We start from the raw sequence: 21,819 nt of genomic DNA on the forward strand, positions 1-21,819 counted from the left end.
ATCTTCCTGACACGTTTCCTCATACATTTTGTGAACTGTCTTTCCCCTCCCCTCTCCCTCTGTTATGTTAGCTGTGAACTGCAGTGAAAATCTGTCTGTGACAGACACTTTCAGTACTTGGTCAGCTGTCAGACAAGCATGAGGTGAAAGACTTCAAATATGGCATTGGGCTCACAAACACACATGCACGCACGCACGCACAGAAAACAGCCATCACTGGCTACTGCTCAGGTCCAAGCACAAAAACAAAAACAAACCACCAAAAAAAGAAAAAAAGTAAACAAAAGACTCAAACCAAGGAAGAAAGTGCTTCTGTGTAAATCTGAGATCTTGCAAACAAAGGAAGCGTATTTAATGTTAATGTTTTGTTAAAACCAAACACCTAAGATCTAAACTTGCACTGCAGGGTTAGTAACATCTTCGTTCCTTACACAGAACTCATCAGCGGTGTATTTACTGGAGGAGATCTCTGCTTTGAAAGTTATTTCCTTTAATGTCAATGCCAAGACAAACATAAAGGAAAAAGACTTGATGAGAAACTTTTGAATGCATGAATGGTCCAGGCTGACTTGTAGAATCTGAAATATTCATCACCCTGTCATTTGGATACTTACATGGCACATGGTTAATGCATTTTCATAAGTCTAGCAAGGTTAGGACCATGTTGTTAGGATGCTGTAACCTTACCACATTAGTCTAAGGTACATAGCAGTAAAGTCACAGCTCTATTCAAAGTGCTGGGGCTCCAAGTGAAATATCTTCTTTGGGCTTTGTATCATAACAAAAGGGTGATGTCTCTTCATACAGCACCAGCTAACTCCTGCCTGTAAACACAACACAGTATTCAAGAAAATCAAACGAAGCACCTTAGCTAGTTCCAGTCTGAGATCAAGTCTTGAGAGTCACACTTTTCAAAATGTGAGCAAATCTACAGAGCATGGAAGCAAGCCAGGGATCAGGTTAGAAAAGCTAAAGCCCTAATAGAATGAAAGCTGGCCAGGGACATCAAGAGAAACAAGAGAAGCTTTTGGACATATGACTGTGACAAAAGGAAGACTAGGGAAAACGTGGGCCCTCTCTGGAAGGAAACGGGAGACCTAATTTACCAGGATATGGAGAAGTCTGAGGTACTCAATTACTTTTTTGCCTCAGTCTTCACTGCCAAGGCACTCCAGCCCCACCACCCAAGCTGCAGAAGGCAAAGGCAGGGATTGGGAGAGTGCCTACAGTAGGAGAATATCAGATTCAAGACCATGTAAAGAACCTGAAGGTGCACAAGTCCATGCCACCTGATGAGATGCATCTGCAGGTCCCAAGGGAACTGGCAGATGAAGTGGTTAAGCAAGAAGGGCTGGAGCTCCCCCTCATACAAAGACAGGTTGAGAGAGCTGGGGTTGTTCAACCTGTAGAAGAGAAGGCACCAAGGAGACTTTAGAGCAGCCTTCCAGTATCTAAAGGGACCTACAAGAAAGCTGGAGCGGGGCTTTTGACAACGGCCTGTAGGAACAGGACAAGGGAGAATATCTTTAAGCTGTCAAGGTTGAGATTTAGATTAAATATTAAAAAAGAAGTTCTTCCCTGTGAGGGTGGTGAGGCCCTGGCACAGGCTGCCCAGAGAAGCTGCGGCTGCCCCATACCTGGCAGTGTTCAAGACTAGGTTGGATGGGGCTTGGAGCAACCTGGTCTAGTGGAAGGTGTCCTTTCCACAGCAGGGAAGATGGAATTAGATGAGCTGTAAAGTCCCTCCCAACCCAAACCATTCTGTGATTCCATGCAATAAAGCATTTGGGTTAGAGTACACAAACAATACAAGAAACTGTTCAATTTTCTTCTGATTCTGAGACATATTTCAGATTCACAAAGTTTCACATCTATAAATCTAAACAAACTATACGTCTCACATGAATATCTCTCATATTTAAAGGTATTCCTAATACCTCTGGATTTCTGCAAACAACTAAATCTTATTGCCAGTGATTGCAGCCAGGGTCAGGACATAAAGGTCAAATGCTGGCACCTACAATTAGGTGTGTGAACTTGTATCTTGGCATTGGTTCACTTTTGGTCAGTGAAGAGATACAGGCAACTATGAAGGATGGTACAAGTGTGAAAAGACATCAAACATGAATTGGATAGAACTGTCTGAACTCTATCTTCACTGATTATGAACTGAGTACTAAGGTTAACTAAATGCCTAAAATTTAGACAGCTGAGTCTCCATTTTTGTCCCTTAGCTTAGGTATTCTTGGCTGTGTAAGGTGCCGTGGTATATCTGAGACAGCCACCCAGGGCTGTCAAATATAACAAAGCATCAATGGGAAGTTCAAAATTTCAGAACCAGTAGCTAATGTTAAGGCAGAATATCTTACAGCATCTCAAGACAGTGTCAGGCACTGAAGTTGAGGCAACTGAATTCAGTATCTAAGGGAAAGCGACTGAATAAGGCAGTGGGCTGTATTCAGCTGCCCAAACTTTGGTATTAAGTGTCATTTTAGAAGCAATACAGACATGACAGACAATTTCTGGGAAATCACCAGAATTCTGAAGCATAGCTGAAGCCAGGCAAGATAACTCAGGATGCCTGAAATAATAGGCATGTGATTAATTTGCCTACATATAGACATTTAGGGTTATTTTAAGTACTGCAGGATGTCTTACCTAGCCTCCATCTGACACTCCAGAAGGGTAGTCTCCCATAAACGCTGTGTAATACCTGTCAGTACCATGCATATGTTTCAAATATGCTACAGTGAAATTGGCAACAGACGTCCATGTTTCAGCAACAAAATCCTCTCTTATATGTCTGCACTCCAAACTTCCCTGAGCATGTGGAGATCCAACCTTGCAAGTTGTCACCCACATAGCACAGAACTGCAACTGTCAGCCAGCTAAGGCACAGAGCAATGTAGTGCAGTATGGTGTGTGATCCAAGGCAGATAACCTTCTTCCCAGACAGTGCTCATGGCTCCATGAATGAAGACATTTGTTCCTTCTTGCAGATAATCCAAGCTTGCTGAGCTTTCTCTACACTTACTAGTGAGGGCGTACCCAAAGAGGACACTCAGACCTGTCTGGCAGAGGTATAGCATACGAGCTAAGATCTGAATTATGACATTTTTTTTTGTAAGAGTAGAAGAAAGAAAGGGCTGGCTTTGTGTACAGAAATTAAGTTCCATTTGTGACTCAGCCACAGACTGCCTGCATTTGACAAGCAGCTGTTTTCTTTTTGTTTCCACCTATCGCATCGTGCAATTAGTATTACTTTCTCTTTTCTGAGATAATTTGGGTAGACACATTCACTGATGCTTATCGAGTATGTTCAGAATTGTCTTTACCACTGAAATTTTTAAAACCCTCACTGGTTCTTGCTAGAGAAATAGCAGTCACAGTTACCTCCTGACAATACTGAGCTGCTTCATTTCTTTTCCACCCCTCTTGTCCTTCTTTTTTCTTTCTGACGAGCACCATAAAGCTCCTCTTAGCCTTCACAGATTTAGTCTTCATCTAATGACAAAGAGTTCGTTTTCTTGTTCCATACTTCAGCAATTGGCATTCTTTTCTCCTTGCCCCGACTCTGACTGGATTCTACATTTTCCCAGTCTGTCTTCACAAGTGTTCCTTTCCCCACCATGGGAAACCAGAGGAAACCACACAAAAACCAGAGGGAAGTTACAGAAATTCCCTGTGAAGAGAAGACTAACCCTCCAGGGGTGTACACCAGCTTTGAATGTATTATCTCCTTCCTTCACCTATTTCTTTCAGCTTCTGCCTCACTTATTTATTTTAAAATGGCTGTATCTTTCATTAATTAGCTAACTAAAAATATTTTTAAAGGAAGAATAAAAAATATTAAACTTTAACACGGCTATTCAAAATCATAAGATAAACAGGTGTTTCTAAGATACAGTATGATATTGTTTAGGTGTGAACTTCAAGATGAAATGAAAAATGTCCTAAAGATGCTCAAGTGTAAATGCCTGTATTTAATTAAAATAATTCCATTCCAGGTACCTAAATCACTCCGAGAACATGGTCTTAATGGTCTTTGTAACACTATATTCTTCAGAGTTTTTCATCACATTTCCTAGTAAATCTTGGGTTCAAGTGAATTAAAGGGGGATATGACTATTTAAGCCACTTAACACAGGAGACAGAAACAGCTACATTGTCACATAGACTGCAAATATTTACTTACTAAGAAGAAACAAAATGCACAATTCAGTAGCAATATCTGTATTTCTTTCTTATATTGTAATCACACTTGGCTTGGTTTTGGCACAGCAGCTCTTTAGATGTGCGGGTTGATAGATTAAGTGTCCAAGCTTCCTGTATTGCGTAGGTCTATTAACAGAGAACACCCGAGGAAAATTAAAAAAAGAAAAAAAGAAAAAAAAAAAAAAGTTCAGCTTTTATTACCTTTATATGCATTAGATTTAGTGTGATGTTAGAGACAGTATTATTTCAGAAGCTGTTTGGAATCATGTCCAGGTACTTGACAACACAATATTTCTTAACCTATAGAAGGAATAAAAGAAATTACTCCCAAAGACACCGGGGTTTCACAAGACGGAAGTACATTATTCAGAGAAATTATTAAAGTCTCTAGCTGTAGTAAATTTGTGCCTGAACATTTCCTGTTCATGATATTAAAACAAGGCTGTCTTGTGGGAGGTAGGTCAGAAACATCTGTGGCTTTCCCCTTTCTGTTAAAGGCCGCAGTGTGCAATTCTACTCTGCAATTAGCTAAAGCCTACATGTGTTCATAGAGATATTGAGAAGGTCCACAGAAGCTCTTTGGTTCTTAGAGCCCTATCTTTGTGCTACACATGGATGAAGGACATAATAAAGAGTGAATATTTGGTTGCAGGTTTGGGTGGATGCCTTGGATTTAGCCATAAGAGGAGACGTAACGCTTCAGTTCTCAAGTCCTTTCATGTGATAACATGTATACACCACCACAGGCAGTGAAACAATGCATGGTACTGGAACAATATGCGCCTGCACTGTGGACTCCTTGCCCAGTAGATTTTCTGCTATTCTCTGAGTAATGAAGAGATAAAGAAACACATACAGGGATATAGAAGAACAGAAATACAATTTTGCAACAAGTTTTTCTTCGACTCAGATTCCTTAATTTTTAATTCCAACTCTACTCTCTTAATAAATACATTACTAGTCTTAAACACAAGACTGCTATTTCTGTAACAGATTCTTGCTTTAGACCACCTCAGGGTTTGATCAGGCTAAACTAAAACAGATGAGACTGTAACTAAAACATCCCTGTGAAAAGAAGAGAAATGAGAGCTCCATTAGTGAACTGCAGCATTCAGTGGAGATACTGAATTTTGAAACACTTCTTAAAGTGTTTAATAAAGCACTGCTTTATTAAATGTTCAACAAAAGGTAATAAATATATACTAGACATTAATAAAATTCCAAAGAATGGTCCTTGTTTTACATCTTTCCCAGGCCCAAAATGATTATCACAGCTGTTCCCTTCAATGACATCTAATGTATTCTTCTTGACATTCTGACACAAATCAAAATTTATAACAGCAGGTATGCTGGGAATTAACTGTACCAAAGATCCAAATGAGGACTTATAGGAAAGCTTATATAAAAAATGGTATGATACAAGGATATGGTTATACAAACTTGCTATACTGCTAAAATAGTGACAAGAGACATCTCACCCTGAACATGGAAACACTTCTTCCAGATAAGTGAAAAATAAAGGTTTACTTTGATTTTCAGTTGTGTTTTTCTGCGTGACTGTCTAACAGAGCAGATCCTTGAAACATAACACTAAATAAATGCACTGTTGCTAAATGCATTTCCTATGGCAGAAATCTGAAGTTACGAAATAAACAGGTTGGTTAACCTTCTTCTTCTAAGTCATACTTGCTTAGAGTTGTTGGCTTTAGTACTCTTAGAAGAACTACAGAAAAGCCTGGGTTTTGTGCTGTGTATGCAGAAATTAGGGATTATAGAAAAGGAAGAAAGAGCCATTGACTCTTGAAAGAGCTGGCATTATCATTAGGATAGAAGTATTTTGCCTCAGTGATTAACTTTGCAACCAGTGTATTCCTAAAGATACAGAGCAGAACCTTCAGGCTGCTGTTCTCCAATAGTTGTGCTTAATGTCACAGTGTTTCCACCAGTTTACTGATAAACCTGAAGTCTTTGACATCACAACAGTGGGGTGGAAATAGAAGCTAAGGCATTGAGTTTCTTTCAGGATTATTAATATTGTTTGGAATCTCAGTAATGGACTCAAAATATTTATCAAGCGTGTGATCTGAGGTTACACTGTTCACAGAGGAATTACCTCCCTGAGATAAATGCAGATGATACCTAGGAAAGAACACACTTTTGTTCAGGGTAATAAAAAAATTACATGCTCGAATAATTGAGAACATTTTCGTCATATGGAGCATGAGAAAATAATGTGGCCAATTATGTGTAAAATACCAGTGGAAAACTGCCAGAAGGTCTCTTTGGCCTTTAAGAGCAATGCATTTATTGACTGTTCCATTTGCGTAACTGGCATGAAATTTCAGATGAGCATTTGGGCTTTTGGTTTGTGACTGGTAGAAAATGAGACAGCTCCAGCCATTTATAGTGCAGGACTGCTGAACAGAAGAGATCCAATGTTTGTGAAGGTGAAAATTCTCTCTCAAATGTTATGACATCACTAATTCAGGTGTCTGTTCAGTCAGTGAACAGGGTTACCACCCAGGGTTGGTCTCTAAGTAGTATGAACCTGGAGGTTACCTGCCACTTTAAAGACTAAAAGTGGATCTTTAGATTGATTAATTTAGCTGAGATTAATCCTAATCTAGGATAACAATTATTTTTATCTCCACCGGAAAAAAAATCAATTTTTTTGTAAATCTAATTGTTATCTAATTCTGTCTACAATTATGAAATGGAACTATGGAATAAAACCAGGAACACTTAGATATTTGGAGACTGCCTCCCACATAGAGGAATATTTCTGCAGAGTGGTGTTTCAGAGACTTTTGTGGCATCGAGACTAGGCCAAGTTCTCTTTGTAGCCAACAAGAACAGACAATACTTTTAGAAGCTAATTTACTTAAGGTAGGTGTCTAAGATGGGAAAATAGAAAGGTGACTCTTAGTCCCTGACAGCTACTGAGAGACTCTAGATGACTATTCTGTGTCAGATATGCATCATCTGGGCATCTAAAGACAGGTGAGAGGAATCCGAAGTATGATACTTTATACAGTTTATTAGTGTTTTATGTTCTTGTTATGATAGCCTCTGAGACCTTGTTCTGTGCTAAGAAATCATTGTCAAAGATGCCGTACAAATGAGAACAAATGGATACTTTTCCTCCTAGAGGTTGTATAGCTAGCTACCAGACACAATAGATGAAGGGTATAGATAAACAGGGATAACAAAAGGAGATAATAAGGACAAAATGAAATGGTTTTGACCTATTTGTAAGAACAATATCCACAGACTAGGGCGAGCTTACTGCACTGACATATTTTATAGGCATCAAAGCAAAGAAGATCTAGCATTAGCTCTGCAAATGTTTACTGACCATTTTCCCATTAAAAAGTAAAGATGCTCAAAAATTACCAATTAAAGGGTGAAAGTCATTACCAGGAGCTGTGTAAGTCATGGTCAGAATCTGAAGAGTGGGTGAAAAACAAATGTCAGAAAACAGAGAGAGGAAACAAATAGTTTATGACTGATAGGATGGAGCTGACATGTAAATTTTAATAAAGATAAGGAATTGATTGTATTTAAATTAGCAAAGCTAGGCATACAGGCATCTTATAAATGCCTAAGACTTAATGTAATTTACTAGTGAAGTGAGGTTTAGATAAACATGTTTTCTGTGTGCATGACCACCTTTCTTCCTTAGTGGCTGTGATGTATTTAATCAACCTTCAGACATCTTCAGATAGAAATCTAAAGATGAGTTAGTTGCTCTAGGCTTTATTTAGAGGAAATGAAGAAAAACAGACATTTGTAGGTTTTTATGGGTATAATCTATTTTAAATAAGTGATACGGGATGAAATTATTCACATCCTGGAAGTGTCCATTTTTCTTCATATGCTATCAAGGGAAATGTGTCTAACTAGCTTCAATGACATCAAAGAAGTTAATTTCCCAAATTTAACGAGAATTACAGTGAAAAGACATTTTCTCTGTGTGTTGGTGGGTGGAGGGAAGGGGGATGCTAGTAAATCAACTTTTACCAGACACTCAGGAGTTTAAATGTTTGTTTTAGAACTTATTTTAACAGTAAGCTTAATACAGACTTTTTTGATTAGGAATAAGAAGGCATTTCAGTTCAACATAATATTAAAATTAATTTTGAGAAAAAATAGTACATAGTAAGCTCAGGAGAGCTCAACAGAAAAAACAATTTCTTCTCAAATATCACTACTGGGACCAATAATACAAATAAATTGATCTGTAGAGCCAGAGAGGCAATCTCTAAGCCTGTATTTATGTATTGTATGTTTTTGACAGTCAAGATGAAAACGCTTGATATAGCCACCCTTTATCATCCCTGGTACACATTTCAGCAGTTAACTTTGCTTGAGAATCTTGAGGGGGGGTGGTCATGTCGTGCCCCCTTTGCACAAGGAGACAATGGTACTTCCACTAGAAAAGATTTGGTAGGAGTTCTTTATATGCAAGTTTGTTGTGGTTCGACCCCAAGCAGCAAGTACAAACTTAAAGCCAATAAACAGGAGGAACTGGGGCTCCATGCCCAGTCCAAGAGTTATGATATAGTATCCTAATCAAAGAGCCCAGCATAGGCTACTATCTGTGTGACTGGGCAGCAGCCTTGCTGAAAGGGACATAAGTATCCTGATGGACAACAAGATGAACATGAATTAACAGTGTGTTGCTGCATAGTAGCCTATAGTATTTACCTTAGGAGCCACAGTTTGCCAGAATCACAGATCACCAGAGTGCAACCGTTCCCATTAGTAACACTTCTAACAATTATCCTACTAACACTTACTTTCTCAATTTCAACAATTAGAGGTTTCCACTGTAATTAATTAAACTGTCATATCTGTCAACAAGTAAAATAAAACAAGTCTCATTTGGTACTTTTCCAGTGTAAACAACATAAAAATCTTACAACTTTTGAATAATTTTGGTTGTACAAGACCTCTGAAGCTCATCTGTTCTAACACCATGTTCAAAGGACTGCCAACTTGAAAGTTAAATTACATTGCTGAGCACCTTGTCCTGTTTTTAATATCTCCAAGTATGCAAAAACTACCACCTCACTAGTCAGTTGGCCTCAGGGATTAACAAGCCTTGATATAAAAGTTTTCTTTATATGCAGTCAGGGTTATAATCTGTATTCCTTACCTCATGCCCGAGTTGTGAACAAATCCATCTCTATCTACCTTTCCCCTTTCTGATGTAGTGGCCCTTTGTTAGGTTTACTCCAGTTTGTTCATCTTTGTTATTTTGGGGATTCCAAAACCGAACACAGTAGTCCAGAAACAGTTTCAAAAGTGCTGAAAACACGAGCATATTTTCTTTTTTCAGTATTCACTCTACATAGTGCCTAATACAGTGCAATATATGGTTAGTCCTCGCTATTACAAGGGAGCACTGTTGACTCACAGAATCACAAAATCATAGAGTCACAGAACAGTTGAGGATGGAAGGGACCACTGGGTGTCATCTAGTCCAACATCCTTGCTTAAGCAGGGTTGCCTAGAACATGTAGCTCAGGATGTGTTCCATAGCTCAAGAGTTCTGCATCCAGATGGCTTTTGAGTATCTCCAGGGAAGGAGGCCCCACCACCTTTCTGGGCAACCTCTTCAAATGCTCAATCATCCTCACAGTAAATTTCTTCCTCATATCCAGGTGTAACTTCCTGTGTTTTAGTTTATGCCCATTGCTCTCACCCTATCATCTGCTACCACTGAGAATAGTCTGACCCCATCATTTTGACATCCCCCACTTCAGATACTTATACACATTAAACAGATCCCCCCTTAACCTTCCCTTCTCTAGGCTGAACAGGCACAGCTCCCTCAGCTTTTCCTCATATGAACAAAGTTCCAGATCGTTCTAGGAGCTCTTCATTGAATTTGCTCCATGACCTCCAATCTCTCTTGTACTATGGAGCCCTGAACTGTACACAGTACTCGAGATTGAGGCTTCTCTAGGGCTAAGGAGAGAAGGAGGATCACCTCCCTTGTCCTGCTGGCAGTGTTCATCCTGCTCATCCAGGATACCACTGACCTTCTCAGGCACATTGCTGCTGGTTCATGAATCACTTTTTGTTCACCAGGACCCCAAGATTCCTCTCAGCAGAGCTGCTTTCCAGCACATCAGCCCTCAGCCTGTAGGGGTGCATGGGTCTTCCTCCCTAGGTGCAGAACCCTGCACTTATCTTTGTTAAATTTCAAAAGACTCCTCTCCGCCCATCTCTCCATCCTGTCTAGATCCCTCTGAATGGCAGCACATCACCCTAGGGTATCAGCCACTCCTCCCAGTTTTTTACTGTCACCAAAGTTGCTGGGAAGGCATATGATCCCTTCATGCAAGTCATCAATGAATAAGTGACTCATATGCAACTTGTTGTCTACCGACAATCCTTAAGTGCTTTTAGTTAGAGCTGTTCCCTAGACAGTCAGTCCTCCTAGCTATTTACTTTTGGATCTTTTCTGTCAGATCACTTCTTCAGCTTTTTGAGATTCACCTGAATAGCAGCCGTATTATCCAGCATACTGACTGCTGCCTGCAACTTGGTGTCAACCCCAAGTTTGCCAACCCTGTGCTCCTTTTTATGCAATTATAAAGCCACAAATCACACCACTACCATTTTGTTTGCTAGAGCAAATATATGGGTTTTCCAGGTAATAAAAAGCAAAAGATTGTTCTGAAAGCACACTTTACAAGAGACTACAGTAGGAGCTGAGTGACTACAAGAAAGGAAGATGTGAATTTAAATGGAAAAATAACCACATTATATATTGTCCTGGGTTTAGCAGTAGCAGTCACTTTTCCTTCTTCTTAGTAGCTGGTGTAATGCTGTGTTTTTGACTTTTGGCCTGGGAACAGAGCTGATAACACCGATGTTTAGTCTGACCAAGGACTTTCTGAGTCTCATGCTCTGCCAGGGAGGAGGGGAAGCCAGGAGGAACAGAGACAGGCCACCTGACCCAAACTAGCCGAAGAGGTATTCCATACCACAGCACGTCATGCCTGGGATGTAACTGGGAGTTACCTGGAAGGGCACTCTCTGCTCTGTTGGGCTCGTTTCAGCTGGTGGTGTCGGGTATCATATTCTCTTCCCTTGTTATTTCCCTTATCATTATTATTATTGGTGGCAGCAGCAGTGGTTTGTGTTATACCTTAGTTACTGGGTTGTTCTTACCTCAACCCATGGGAGTTACATTCTTTCAATTCTCCTCCCCATCCCTCCAGGAGTTGAGGGGGGACGGGTAGAAACTGGGTGGCCGACTTGCTGACAGGGCTTGAACCACAACATATATAAAAGCAATGACAGCTGCTCTGGCCAGCAATTACTTGAGACTAAATGTGGACAGAAACAGTCAAGGTGCACACAAATACCCTTGTGATTTCTCAGCATTTCCACCCATTCTCATCTTATTCCATATACCCAGAAATGCCAAAACAAGTATGTGCTCTAATGTTGGTGTGCACAATAATCTCTTAATCTTTAGTGGGTAAAAGTATCAATGACAGAAATACCCTTGTCTCCTTTGACTTTTACACTGTAGGATTGATGTAAAGAAGCCATAGCATGAACAGGATCTTGGCCCAATACATTCTTTTACCCTCATGGAAAAGTCAATAAGCAAGATTCCATCTTGTTTGCAACAATGTCAGTGTGGAGGCACCTCAGTAGCCACCTGAGTTTATTTGCATTGCTGGAGATTAAGATCAAGTCTTACTATAATTGGATGCGTCAATCATTAGCACAGAGCCTTTGTACCTGGCATTCACATTGACTGCAAATTTCACATACAAGGAGCAATACATACAAAACTCATTTCAGAGTATTTCGTCTCTTCTAATACAAAAGGTAAGAGGAAATAAAAATGGAACACAGCCTTCTTGGAAGACTGTGCGCTTGACAGTGCACAGTTCTATCTGGTCACTGTTTGAATTCTATAATACCTATGACGCTGAGTCACCTTGTCCTATCAGGAAACAGAAGAGGTATAAATCTCCCTCCAGTGAAGAGCCCCAGTCACTTCCACAACTACCTGAAGAAGGACGGAAGAAGCCTCTGATCTTCCAGGAAACAAAAAGGTAGGATTGATCTGTTTGCTTAAAGTATCACAATTCTTTCATGTGTTAAAATACAACCTATCATCAGATGACTTCTTGAACAATATAGGACAGTCACAGAAAGAGGATTTTATTTATTGAAAAATAAGGACTATGTAGGCAGTAGTGTAACACAACCTGAGGTGGGGGGGGGAAAGAAAAAAGAGAGAAAATTTATGAATAATCAAAAAAAGATTAAAAACCACCTGTGTGCAAGAAATTAATTAGGCAGATTATATGCACATGCAGAAAGAGACAGACAAAATTGTTGAATTGGATATATGTTCTGTTCGGTATATTCTCTTGCTTTATGTAGCTATCACAATTTATTTTCAGGGTGAGGAAATTACCACCCTGTGCAATTTACCACCAATGTACAAGGTGATTGTTAAGTAGGACTTTGTGCAATAATACTGTACAAGTGAAATAGCAGCTAGTATTATTCCATTCCAGGTCTTTTTCAAGGATGATAATAAAAAATAATGAGGATGTTTTTTGTAACAGGTATTGAATTGTATGAACCATTTAGGACACACCCTTTTTTTTAGGAGGAGAGATGGGAAAAACATATTCATACAAGTTTGCTAAACTCACACAAACTAGGGATGCTAAAGCACCATCTTTCAGTGGCAGATCCCTGTACACAGATGGAGTTGCAGGAAAGTCAGTAAGACTTGGCACATGTCCTGATTTATGTTTGATTGAGGGGGAACAAGGGAGGGGGACAGGGAGATTGATTTTAGGACCAGTGCCTAGAAATTAATGCAGAGCAATTAAATTTACATCTCATAAACTATAAGCATTTGGTTGAAATCAGTGAGATTGCCAAAAGTATGTTAATATCTTGGAGCAGGAAACCCGCTAGATCTTAAAAAGCATTTCAATGGCATTCTGAAACTTGTATCATGTAATAAATTACCAATTATATTTAATTGAAAGTTAATTCATAGAAATTATTACAGTGAATGAATACTTTGCCCATGTCTTTAAGTCAGCATCTTCATTTGATTTTGCAAAACAGAAAGCTTCACAATTTCAGTGAGAAGTTATTTCTCTTTTGAAACAACTTGGTTTTACACACTTTAAGATCAAAAAAGGTTGTTTTCTATTTGCATATCATCACATTTCACACTCAGAAGACACAGTTTTGCTCGTAACTTGAGTACAGCTAAAAATAACCCCCAACTCCTTTTACTTTCTAGTCAGAAATTAAAAGAATAATTTTCATGTTATTGGGAGTATAATCTTGTATTACTAAAGACCTAGGTCATATGCAAAAGTTTTGTAACTGCTTTGAGAAATAAGAGCTAGAAAAGTTAGTAAAAAAACTTCTGTGATCCTGACGCGCTTCCAAGAGGCACAGGTGATGTCAAAATTAAACATAAGAGACATAAATCAATATCTAGAACAGAAAATCAATGACTTACACTGTTAATTAGTACGTTTTTCCTCCAGACTAACTAGATCTTTCCTCAACTACAAGTACTTGGAATAAGCCACCCTATTTTGAGGCTCTGAGAGTATAATTGTACAGATGTGGCCAGTCCAGTTTTTTGCCTCTGAGCTACAACCGCCCATATCCACAGTCCACTTCCACTCTTTGTTCTTTAGTAGAGCTGGAGTAACATCTTTGCCTACAGAATGGGAACTGTGAGTCACCTCCAGTGCAATGTAAAAAAGCTGGTGAGGAAAATGGGCCTTGTTGTATCATTTGAAAAAAGGAATTTTTTCTTACCCACATGTTCTCCAAGAACCGGAGCACCTTGTGTTTTATATAAAATAGTTGCCTCGAGGTAAAGGGGTTCTGCTGAGTATGAATAGATCAGCAAACCTTATTGGCCTTTCCCCAAGAACAAATTAAAGTTAAAACCTGCAGCCCCCTCAAAACCAAATAAGAAGTTAAGCTAGTATTATATCACTGTGGTAACATGCCCATAAATTCCCTTGGAGTGGGAGGCTGGGAATAATGCCAAAATAAGTAAACTCTACTCTAGTCACCTGCTTGCCTGCCCAAGGTAGCTAAGCCGAAACAACCTGAATATAACTCCCATGTCCGATTGCAATCAGACACCTGAACTTTTAAATTACCTGCATTACCTCCTGGATCACTATAGTGGTTTGGAATGACATGTTGAGCCTCCTAAGCAAGTAGAGTCCAGGGTCTGGTAGCTGCTTCTTTAAAGAGAGAAGGTTTTCATTTCTGGTATCATTTCACACTACCTGTAACATAATCAAGAGCTGTCATAAAAAAATAAATAATAATTAAAAAAACCCAATCAAACAAACCAAGAAAACCACCCAAAAATGCTTTCTAAAACAAGTCTTTCCCAGGAAGCCAGAACTGGCCCTGTTCTGGTCCATCCAGTTCTGCCACAGCTCACATGCAAGGCTTCACAGTTCTGGTCATTAAGTAAGGGTTTTAAATCCTGACTGAGACACCTAAGTGTAGAGATCAGCACATTGGCTGAGAGTTTAATTCCCCTTTCAACCAATTCAGACCAGTCAAAGCAGGCAATGGTTAGTAGGGGCATTTCAGATTAAAGCAAGCTAAAAGCTGCATCTCACCCCAGCTGTTCCACAGTATGGCAATAAGCAGGTTTCCTATGGGAAGGGAAGCACAAAGGTCCTCACGAATATACTGTGAATTCAGGTGAAGGTATTTGGCCAGGATTATAGTAGGAAGTATGAGATGCAGAAAACATTTGGTTTATAAAAATTCGAATATTCAGAGGGGGAAATAGCTATTTTTTTACTTCTAAAAATGGGAGGAGGAGAGAGGAGGAAAGAAAGAAAACTTACCTTGTTACTTGAGTATAAGCCAGGAAATACACAGAAAGATGCATTATGTATTGAGAGAAATGAAAGCTCAATAAAAAAAATAATAAATCCTCATTCTCCACTTTTCAGAGATGATTCTGCCGGTGGTGTTCCTGTGTCTCACAGTTGTGGTGCCTCTGTCCACTGCAGAGGTAGGATGCACACTTTGTACTCAGAAAATCTGGATGGGACCTGGGCACTTGTGGTCTGACTGAATATGGGTTTTCCTTTGCACACTATCATATGCAGAAAGAGTCTAATGGGATACCTAGGATCTGGAAAACATTTATCCCTGAAGTCTGTTTAATTTCAAAGCAGTAGACTGGTTCCGCACTTACACACTAAGGAATCTATAGACTTGGTGTTGCTTATGATTTGGGTCAGAGATGACTCTATTTGCCAGAAGCTCCAATACACAGATCTAGTAGTTTGGACCTCACAAAGGTCATAGAATCACAGAATGGTTTGGGTTGGAAGGGACTTTAAAGATCACCTAGTTCCAACCCCCCTGTCAAGTCTGATCCAGTAGCCTAAATTGAAGAGGTATTCTAGCCATTGCAGAGGTATCTCAGCCATCCACAGAGGGCTGGCAGATACGACACAGGGAGCTCTATGTTGTGGAACCACTGAAAGTGCTACTGCACATAGAAGCACCCCTCGAGATGCTTAGGAGGCAAAGCATATCACAGTACTTCCTCCATCACGAGGATCATGTCGTTGATTGATATTAGTATGTTGGTATTTTAGTATTTCCTAGACAGGATACATAATCTAGTTACATTCAAATGAAAAAGAGAAACATAACATGATCTTTCAATTTAGGAACCTGAAGATTTTGATGCTCTGTCAACTAACAGAACAGATCAGCAAAACCTTATTGTTGACACACATAATACCCTCAGGAGAGGAGTAAAACCAAGTGCCAGCAACATGTTGAAAATGGTGAGTTGTGTGCTGTAAATCTATTTTTAATGCATAATGGACTCTATGAGAAATAAAGGACTGTATGCAAGGTCACATTATTTTATTTAGCCACAAATTCATTTTCCAGAGCTTTATTAAGGTTTGAGCATGACCATCACCAAGAGAAACATAAAGTTGGGCAGGTGGAAAAAAAGTCTGGAAATTTTTGTGATGTATGAATAACAATGTCTCTTTCTTTTGGGGGAAAAAAAAAGAAAAGAAAAAGAAAAGGAAAAGGAGGGGAGCCACAGTATTGTTAATTGATTCTGATGTGCTCTTCATCACTCTTCAGTTTCTGTTCTCCTGGATGCATAGAAATTTTGTTCCTACACCCCAAAAAGGGGGAAGAAAATGATTTTATATATGTTTTTTCCTGATTTGAAGTGTAATTTCCAATTGTTCATTCATAAGGATTATTAATTTACATGTGTCTGAATGACTAATGTTTCCTTCTGTCATAAAGGAATGGAATGCTCCAGCTGCAAAGAATGCCCAAAACTGGGCCAATGAATGTACTTTAACACACAGTCCTGCTAGCATGAGGAAAACCAGTAAGTGAAACGTGTGCTAACTGAATAATATCATATGTATTACTGATATGACCAGTTTCAGGATTTTGTTTTGGTTTTTTTTGGTTTTTTTTTATTTTATATGGAGATGCCATTTATATACAATGTGATTTTTTTGGTGCATGGGACAAAGGCAAAATTCTAGATATAAATCTGTCCAGTAAGTGGGAAAAGTTCAATCCTATTCTCATTCCATCTGCATCAGTTTTCCAGAGGTATATCCCAGTTTCTTCAGTGGGTGAAAAAAGTTATAGCAAGAAAACATCGTCTCTCAAAATATCTATCAGAAAAAAGAGATTCTAGACACAGTTTACAGCAGAAAACAACTTGCATGTGATGAATTAAACTGTCTGGGAAGGAAGGTTCAAAAAGTGAAGGTCTAAATTTGCAAATAACAAAATTACAGTCATGAATCTGTGATGTACATGTGCAGGTGTTATCTACAGACATGCAGGAGGTCTGTCAACAACTACCAGCCAAGCAGGCTGCCCATGCTGCAAACTGGTCAAGTGACAACTCCAATACTGACAAAGGGTGATGTCACTGAACTGGAAAAAAACAAAACACACTGTTGTCCCATCTGGGATGAGAATTTCTATAGAAACCATACTTTCTTTGCTGTCTGTTTCTCACACATGTAACTTTTTTGCATTTCTCAGTACATTTCTCTTTTCAGATGTACAATGTGGGGAAAATCTCTTCATGGCAACTGGCCATTTCTCATGGTCAGATGTTATTCAGTCCTGGTATAATGAGGAGGAAAATTTTGAATACGGAACTGGAGCAAAAACACAAGGTGCTGTGATTGGCCATTACACTCAGGTAGGTGCCAGGTTTTTATATTTCAGGAAGAATATATAAATGTTTCTATGTTAGCTAAACAACTTTTAGCCTCTCATTATCTTTAAAGGGAACAAGTACAATGGTCATATGAGAGTTATTCTGACAAAACAAGGTAAAAACTTTTAAAGTAACAGAATTAAATACAAAACAATGGGCTAAGTGTCTTTATGGAGTAAAGATACTGATGTGTCAAGACTTCAGGAAGAAACAAAAGGAAGAAACTTATTTGTTTGTGCAACCTCTGAAAATGGCTCAGACACTGGAATAATAGAGTTATTAAAATATCAAGAAGGAAATATAAATAGGTTTGTTACATTCTACAGAGTTCCATTGACTCAGAGAATTTCTTGGACAATGGCTCCCGATAACCTCATCTTTTCAGGTGCATGAAAAACAGAATACAAAATGAAAACATATATAAATGAGACAGTTTAACTCAAACTAATAATATGTATGTGTGATAAATTATTACCATCATATCTTATAGAATCATAGAATAGTTAGGGTTGGAAAGGACCTTAAGATCGTCTAGTTCCAACCCCCCTGCCATGGGCAGGGACACCTCGCTCTAAACCATGCCACCCAAGGCTCTGTCTAACCTGCCCTTGAACACTGCCAGGGATGGAGCATTCACAACTTCCCTGGGCAACCCATTCCAGTGCCTCACCACCCTCACAGGAAAGAATTTCCTCCTTATATCTAATCTAAACTTCCCCTGTTTAAGTTTTAACCCATTACCCCTTGTCCTATCACTACAGTCCCTAATGAAGAATCCATCCCCAGCATCCCTATAGGCCCTCTTCAGATACTGGAAGGCTGCTATGAGGTCTCCTTGCAGCCTTCTCTTCTCCAGGCTGAACAGCCCCAACTTTCTCAGCCAATCTTCATATGGGAGGTGCTTCAGTCCCCTGATCATTCTCGTGGCCCTCCTCTGGACTTGTTCCAACAGTTCCATGTCCTTTTTATGATATTACCTTAAATGGACTTGGTTCAGGGGTAAAAGCAGAGAAAAAAAATGGTTTTTGAGGAATGTGGGACTTATATTTTACTATAAAGGGTAAATAAAGTGACTTACTTTGGTTGCAAATGTTTCTTTAATGCATTTTGTACTTAACTGATTTTAAAATGCATATTTTTCACCCTCTTATGATCTTTATTCTTATACCTACAGGTGGTTTGGTACAATTCTTATGAAGTTGGATGTGCTGTCGCTTTTTGTCCCAACAGGACATACAAATACTTTTATGTCTGCCAGTACTGCCCCATGTACGTATTGATTCTGATTCTAGAACTTCGTATTACATTATCAAAATTAGTTGTATTAGGGCATATCACCCATTGGTGAGTAACAGGTCTGACGACCATAATAGGAATATGAAGACAGGAACATACTCATCAAAGGAATAGTCAAAAGGAGCAAAAGCATAAAATATCTAAAAGTGACACCTATTTTCAGATTAAACTTCATTTGCCTAAAAATTCTGATTTTCATAATAATAAATAAATAAATAAATAAATAAAAGTTTCCCACATTCTGCTTGATATCTTGGTTCAGAAAGGCATGTCAATATGTACAGTGTAGACTATAATTAATAAAAAAAATAATAAAAAAAAAATGCAGTGCAAATTTCAAGGCAGAATGGTGTTTTTATAAAATGCCTAAAATTAATTTTCACATTCACGCTGTAATATTTGGTGTTGGGTGGATCTTTGCTGACCACCAGCAGACCACTGAGCTACTCTATCACTTCCACTCTGACTTGCTCCAATCTGGGAGCAGTTGGCACTGGCTCTATCTGAACTAGGGGCAGCTTCTGGTGTCTTTTCACAGAAGTCACCCTTGCAAATTCAGCTCCCAGTACCAAAACCTTTACAAAACCTAACACACACATATATATTATACATTATACATTTTATATTTTATATTATTTTATATTTTATGTTTTATATTTTATATTTTATATTTTATATTATATATACATACATTTGTTTGGGAAAAACAGGATTGGGTATAAATTACATGGATGTATCCATATAATTAAGTTTTCTCCTCAAATATGTTATAGTGACTTTATAGCTTATGTTGTTGTTTCAGGGGGAATCTAATAAGTTCAATTCCGACACCCTACAAAAAAGGAGAACCCTGTGGTGATTGCCCTGATGCTTGTGATGATGGATTATGCAGTAAGTTCTAAGCATTTAATTTGACTTGGATAAAGTTGATGTTTTAAAAAAATACCAATTAATTTATGCAAATGAATTTTTTTTTAATAATTTCTTCGAATACAGGGCCAAAAACACTATTACAGAACTATACTTCATGATGCTAGGTGCTTTACCTAGGTGAGACAACTTGTGGAATGAAACCAAAGTAAAAGCCTGCAAGGGAGGACAAATGTTAGACAATGGTTGGTGTACACTGGGATCCATATACCCTCCGCTTCATGGATCAAGATATTCATATGGCCTATATACCTTCTTCAAAGATGACAATGTCTGGGTCTCCATATGGAAACTCTCATGAATACTTCTTAGCATAAAAAGGGATGTCTTGACTGCAAGTAGGGTCAAATATATGTTTAAAATAATGTCAGCACAGAAATCTGAGCTCCAAATTTCCAGCTGCAGTTTGTATGGTTTTCCATACCCAGGAGATATAATTCTCATCTTTGAATCTAGGAAATGCCAGGAAAGGAGGGTACTTCTGTATCTTTTTTTCTTCTTCCTCCTTTGAACTATGGTGGCTGATCAAGTAGCATTACCAACACACTTGATAAGAGCAAGTGACAAATCTGAGTTTTAAGAATTCTAACAGACCATAAAAGCATATGGGTTAAGTCTCACGATAGAAGAGTAAATTTCTATCTTCTGTTATGGAATTAAGCTACTTTTCATCATGGACTCTAGTATATAGGAAAAAAACTTCAAAACATCTTACAAGTTTAGTGAGAAACCTCCTTGAGATAGATAAATTTAGAATTTTTGTAAGTGTGGTCAAAGATTTTTGATGCTCCTGTGCAGTAAATGGCAACAAAGAGGAAAAAAAAATAGAGGAAAGAATTATTCATGAGAAAAACATGTTTTGAATAAAAATGTTTTTATTTCCCAGTTATGATTAATTTTGTGTTTCAATTTATTTTTAGCCAAGCTTTGAAATTTGAAGATATTTGTTCCAAGTAACTTTGCAAAGGCTCCTGGATGTACCCATAGCTTCTTCAAGTTCATTGCCCTCTTCCTGCCAATGCAAAACTGAAATAAAATAATGGGCTCAATTTTTCCTTCCTGGACATCGATCTCCTTAGTGATTCTTTTCACAAAAACAGAATCCACCCTGCCTCTCCCACATGTGCAGAAGGACTAACTTAGTCCAGTGAAAAAATTATAGGAGGATGTATGTGTATATTCTGTTTGTATAGTGTTTCTAGTTTCCACTAGTATTATTCGAGTTTAGAATCTGTGTCTATGTCTAGAATGTATGCGCTGACATGCGTTCTACCATATAATGCTCAGCTGTAAAAGAAAATAAACAAACTACAAAACTATAGTTCCTTTAAATTAATGATGCTGCTTATAATATAAGATCACACTCAACATAAATACAGGTAACCAAACCTGCCTTCTAATGAAAAAGGACTGTCTGAGAAAACAACTTATTTCACAATAATACATAGCCAAGGGGAAAGGTCCCTGCATTAGGAAACTAATAATAAGTTCAATAATAAATAGATGTGTCTTCTAATGCTTTTTTTTTTAATACCTGCTTTTGCTGTATCAGTCATTAAATTACTCATTCTTCGCTGACCAATTCATTGTAATTTTCATTATTTCTTATTACCATGGAATTATCATTAAACCTCCACCAACTCTGTGACTTTATTAGCATTATGTCTTGAAAGGAGTCCAACTCTTTAGCAGCATAAGCAGAAACAGTTCATTTGAGAAACTGAAGATTTACTAGGCAAAACCAGAAGTCAGGCAAACAGCTTTCCTTCAGACTCTCTTTCCCAGAGAAATGACCATTAGCATAAATAACATACAATACCCACTTCTGTGACCTCTGGAAGCAGGTGATTTTCTGTGCAGTCAACAATAGGACTGAATATTGTTTTAGTCTCACATAAAATGGTTTCACATCCTAGTCTTCTTTGAGTAAGGAAGCTGCTGTCATAATTAAGATTCCATGTCCCAGAGTCTTTGGTACAGAACAATTTCAGCACATGTTTCTGACTCATTCATTTCAGTGGCAATTTCAACACATCTCTGACTCATTCATTTTGGTGGCATTACTTCTAGTATGAAAGATGAGC

At 38.4% G+C, this 21,819-nt stretch overlaps 1 protein-coding gene across 1 annotated transcript; it reads left to right on the forward strand.

Moving 5' to 3' along the window:
• Positions 1 to 12,069: 12,069 nt before the first annotated feature.
• Positions 12,070 to 20,879, forward strand: LOC133222506 (cysteine-rich secretory protein 2-like). The gene is made up of 8 exons (XM_061372251.1): positions 12,070 to 12,302; positions 15,228 to 15,289; positions 15,960 to 16,079; positions 16,564 to 16,651; positions 17,346 to 17,491; positions 18,684 to 18,778; positions 19,608 to 19,696; positions 20,656 to 20,879. Exons 2-8 carry the CDS (start codon positions 15,230 to 15,232, stop codon positions 20,664 to 20,666), a joined length of 609 nt encoding a protein of 202 aa, XP_061228235.1. The 5' UTR covers positions 12,070 to 12,302; positions 15,228 to 15,229; the 3' UTR covers positions 20,667 to 20,879.
• Positions 20,880 to 21,819: the final 940 nt, after the last annotated feature.

Source organism: Neopsephotus bourkii, unplaced genomic scaffold, assembly GCF_033783945.1.
Source record: "Neopsephotus bourkii isolate Nb327-2 ecotype Australia unplaced genomic scaffold, CSIRO-AGI_Nbou_v1 NB_1600, whole genome shotgun sequence".
Classification (NCBI taxonomy): Eukaryota; Metazoa; Chordata; class Aves; order Psittaciformes; family Psittacidae; genus Neopsephotus; species Neopsephotus bourkii.

What these genes read in the sequence shown, in the direction of transcription:
- LOC133222506 (XM_061372251.1), top strand. Translation starts at nt 15,230, where the DNA reads ATGATTCTGCCGGTGGTGTTCCTGTGTCTCACAGTTGTGGTGCCTCTG. An exon ending in TGCCTCTGTCCACTGCAGAG is followed by an intron (nt 15,290 to 15,959) that starts GTAGGATGCACA and finishes CTTTCAATTTAG; the next exon opens with GAACCTGAAGATTTTGATGC. An exon ending in GTCTGCCAGTACTGCCCCAT is followed by an intron (nt 18,779 to 19,607) that starts GTACGTATTGAT and finishes TTGTTGTTTCAG; the next exon opens with GGGGAATCTAATAAGTTCAA.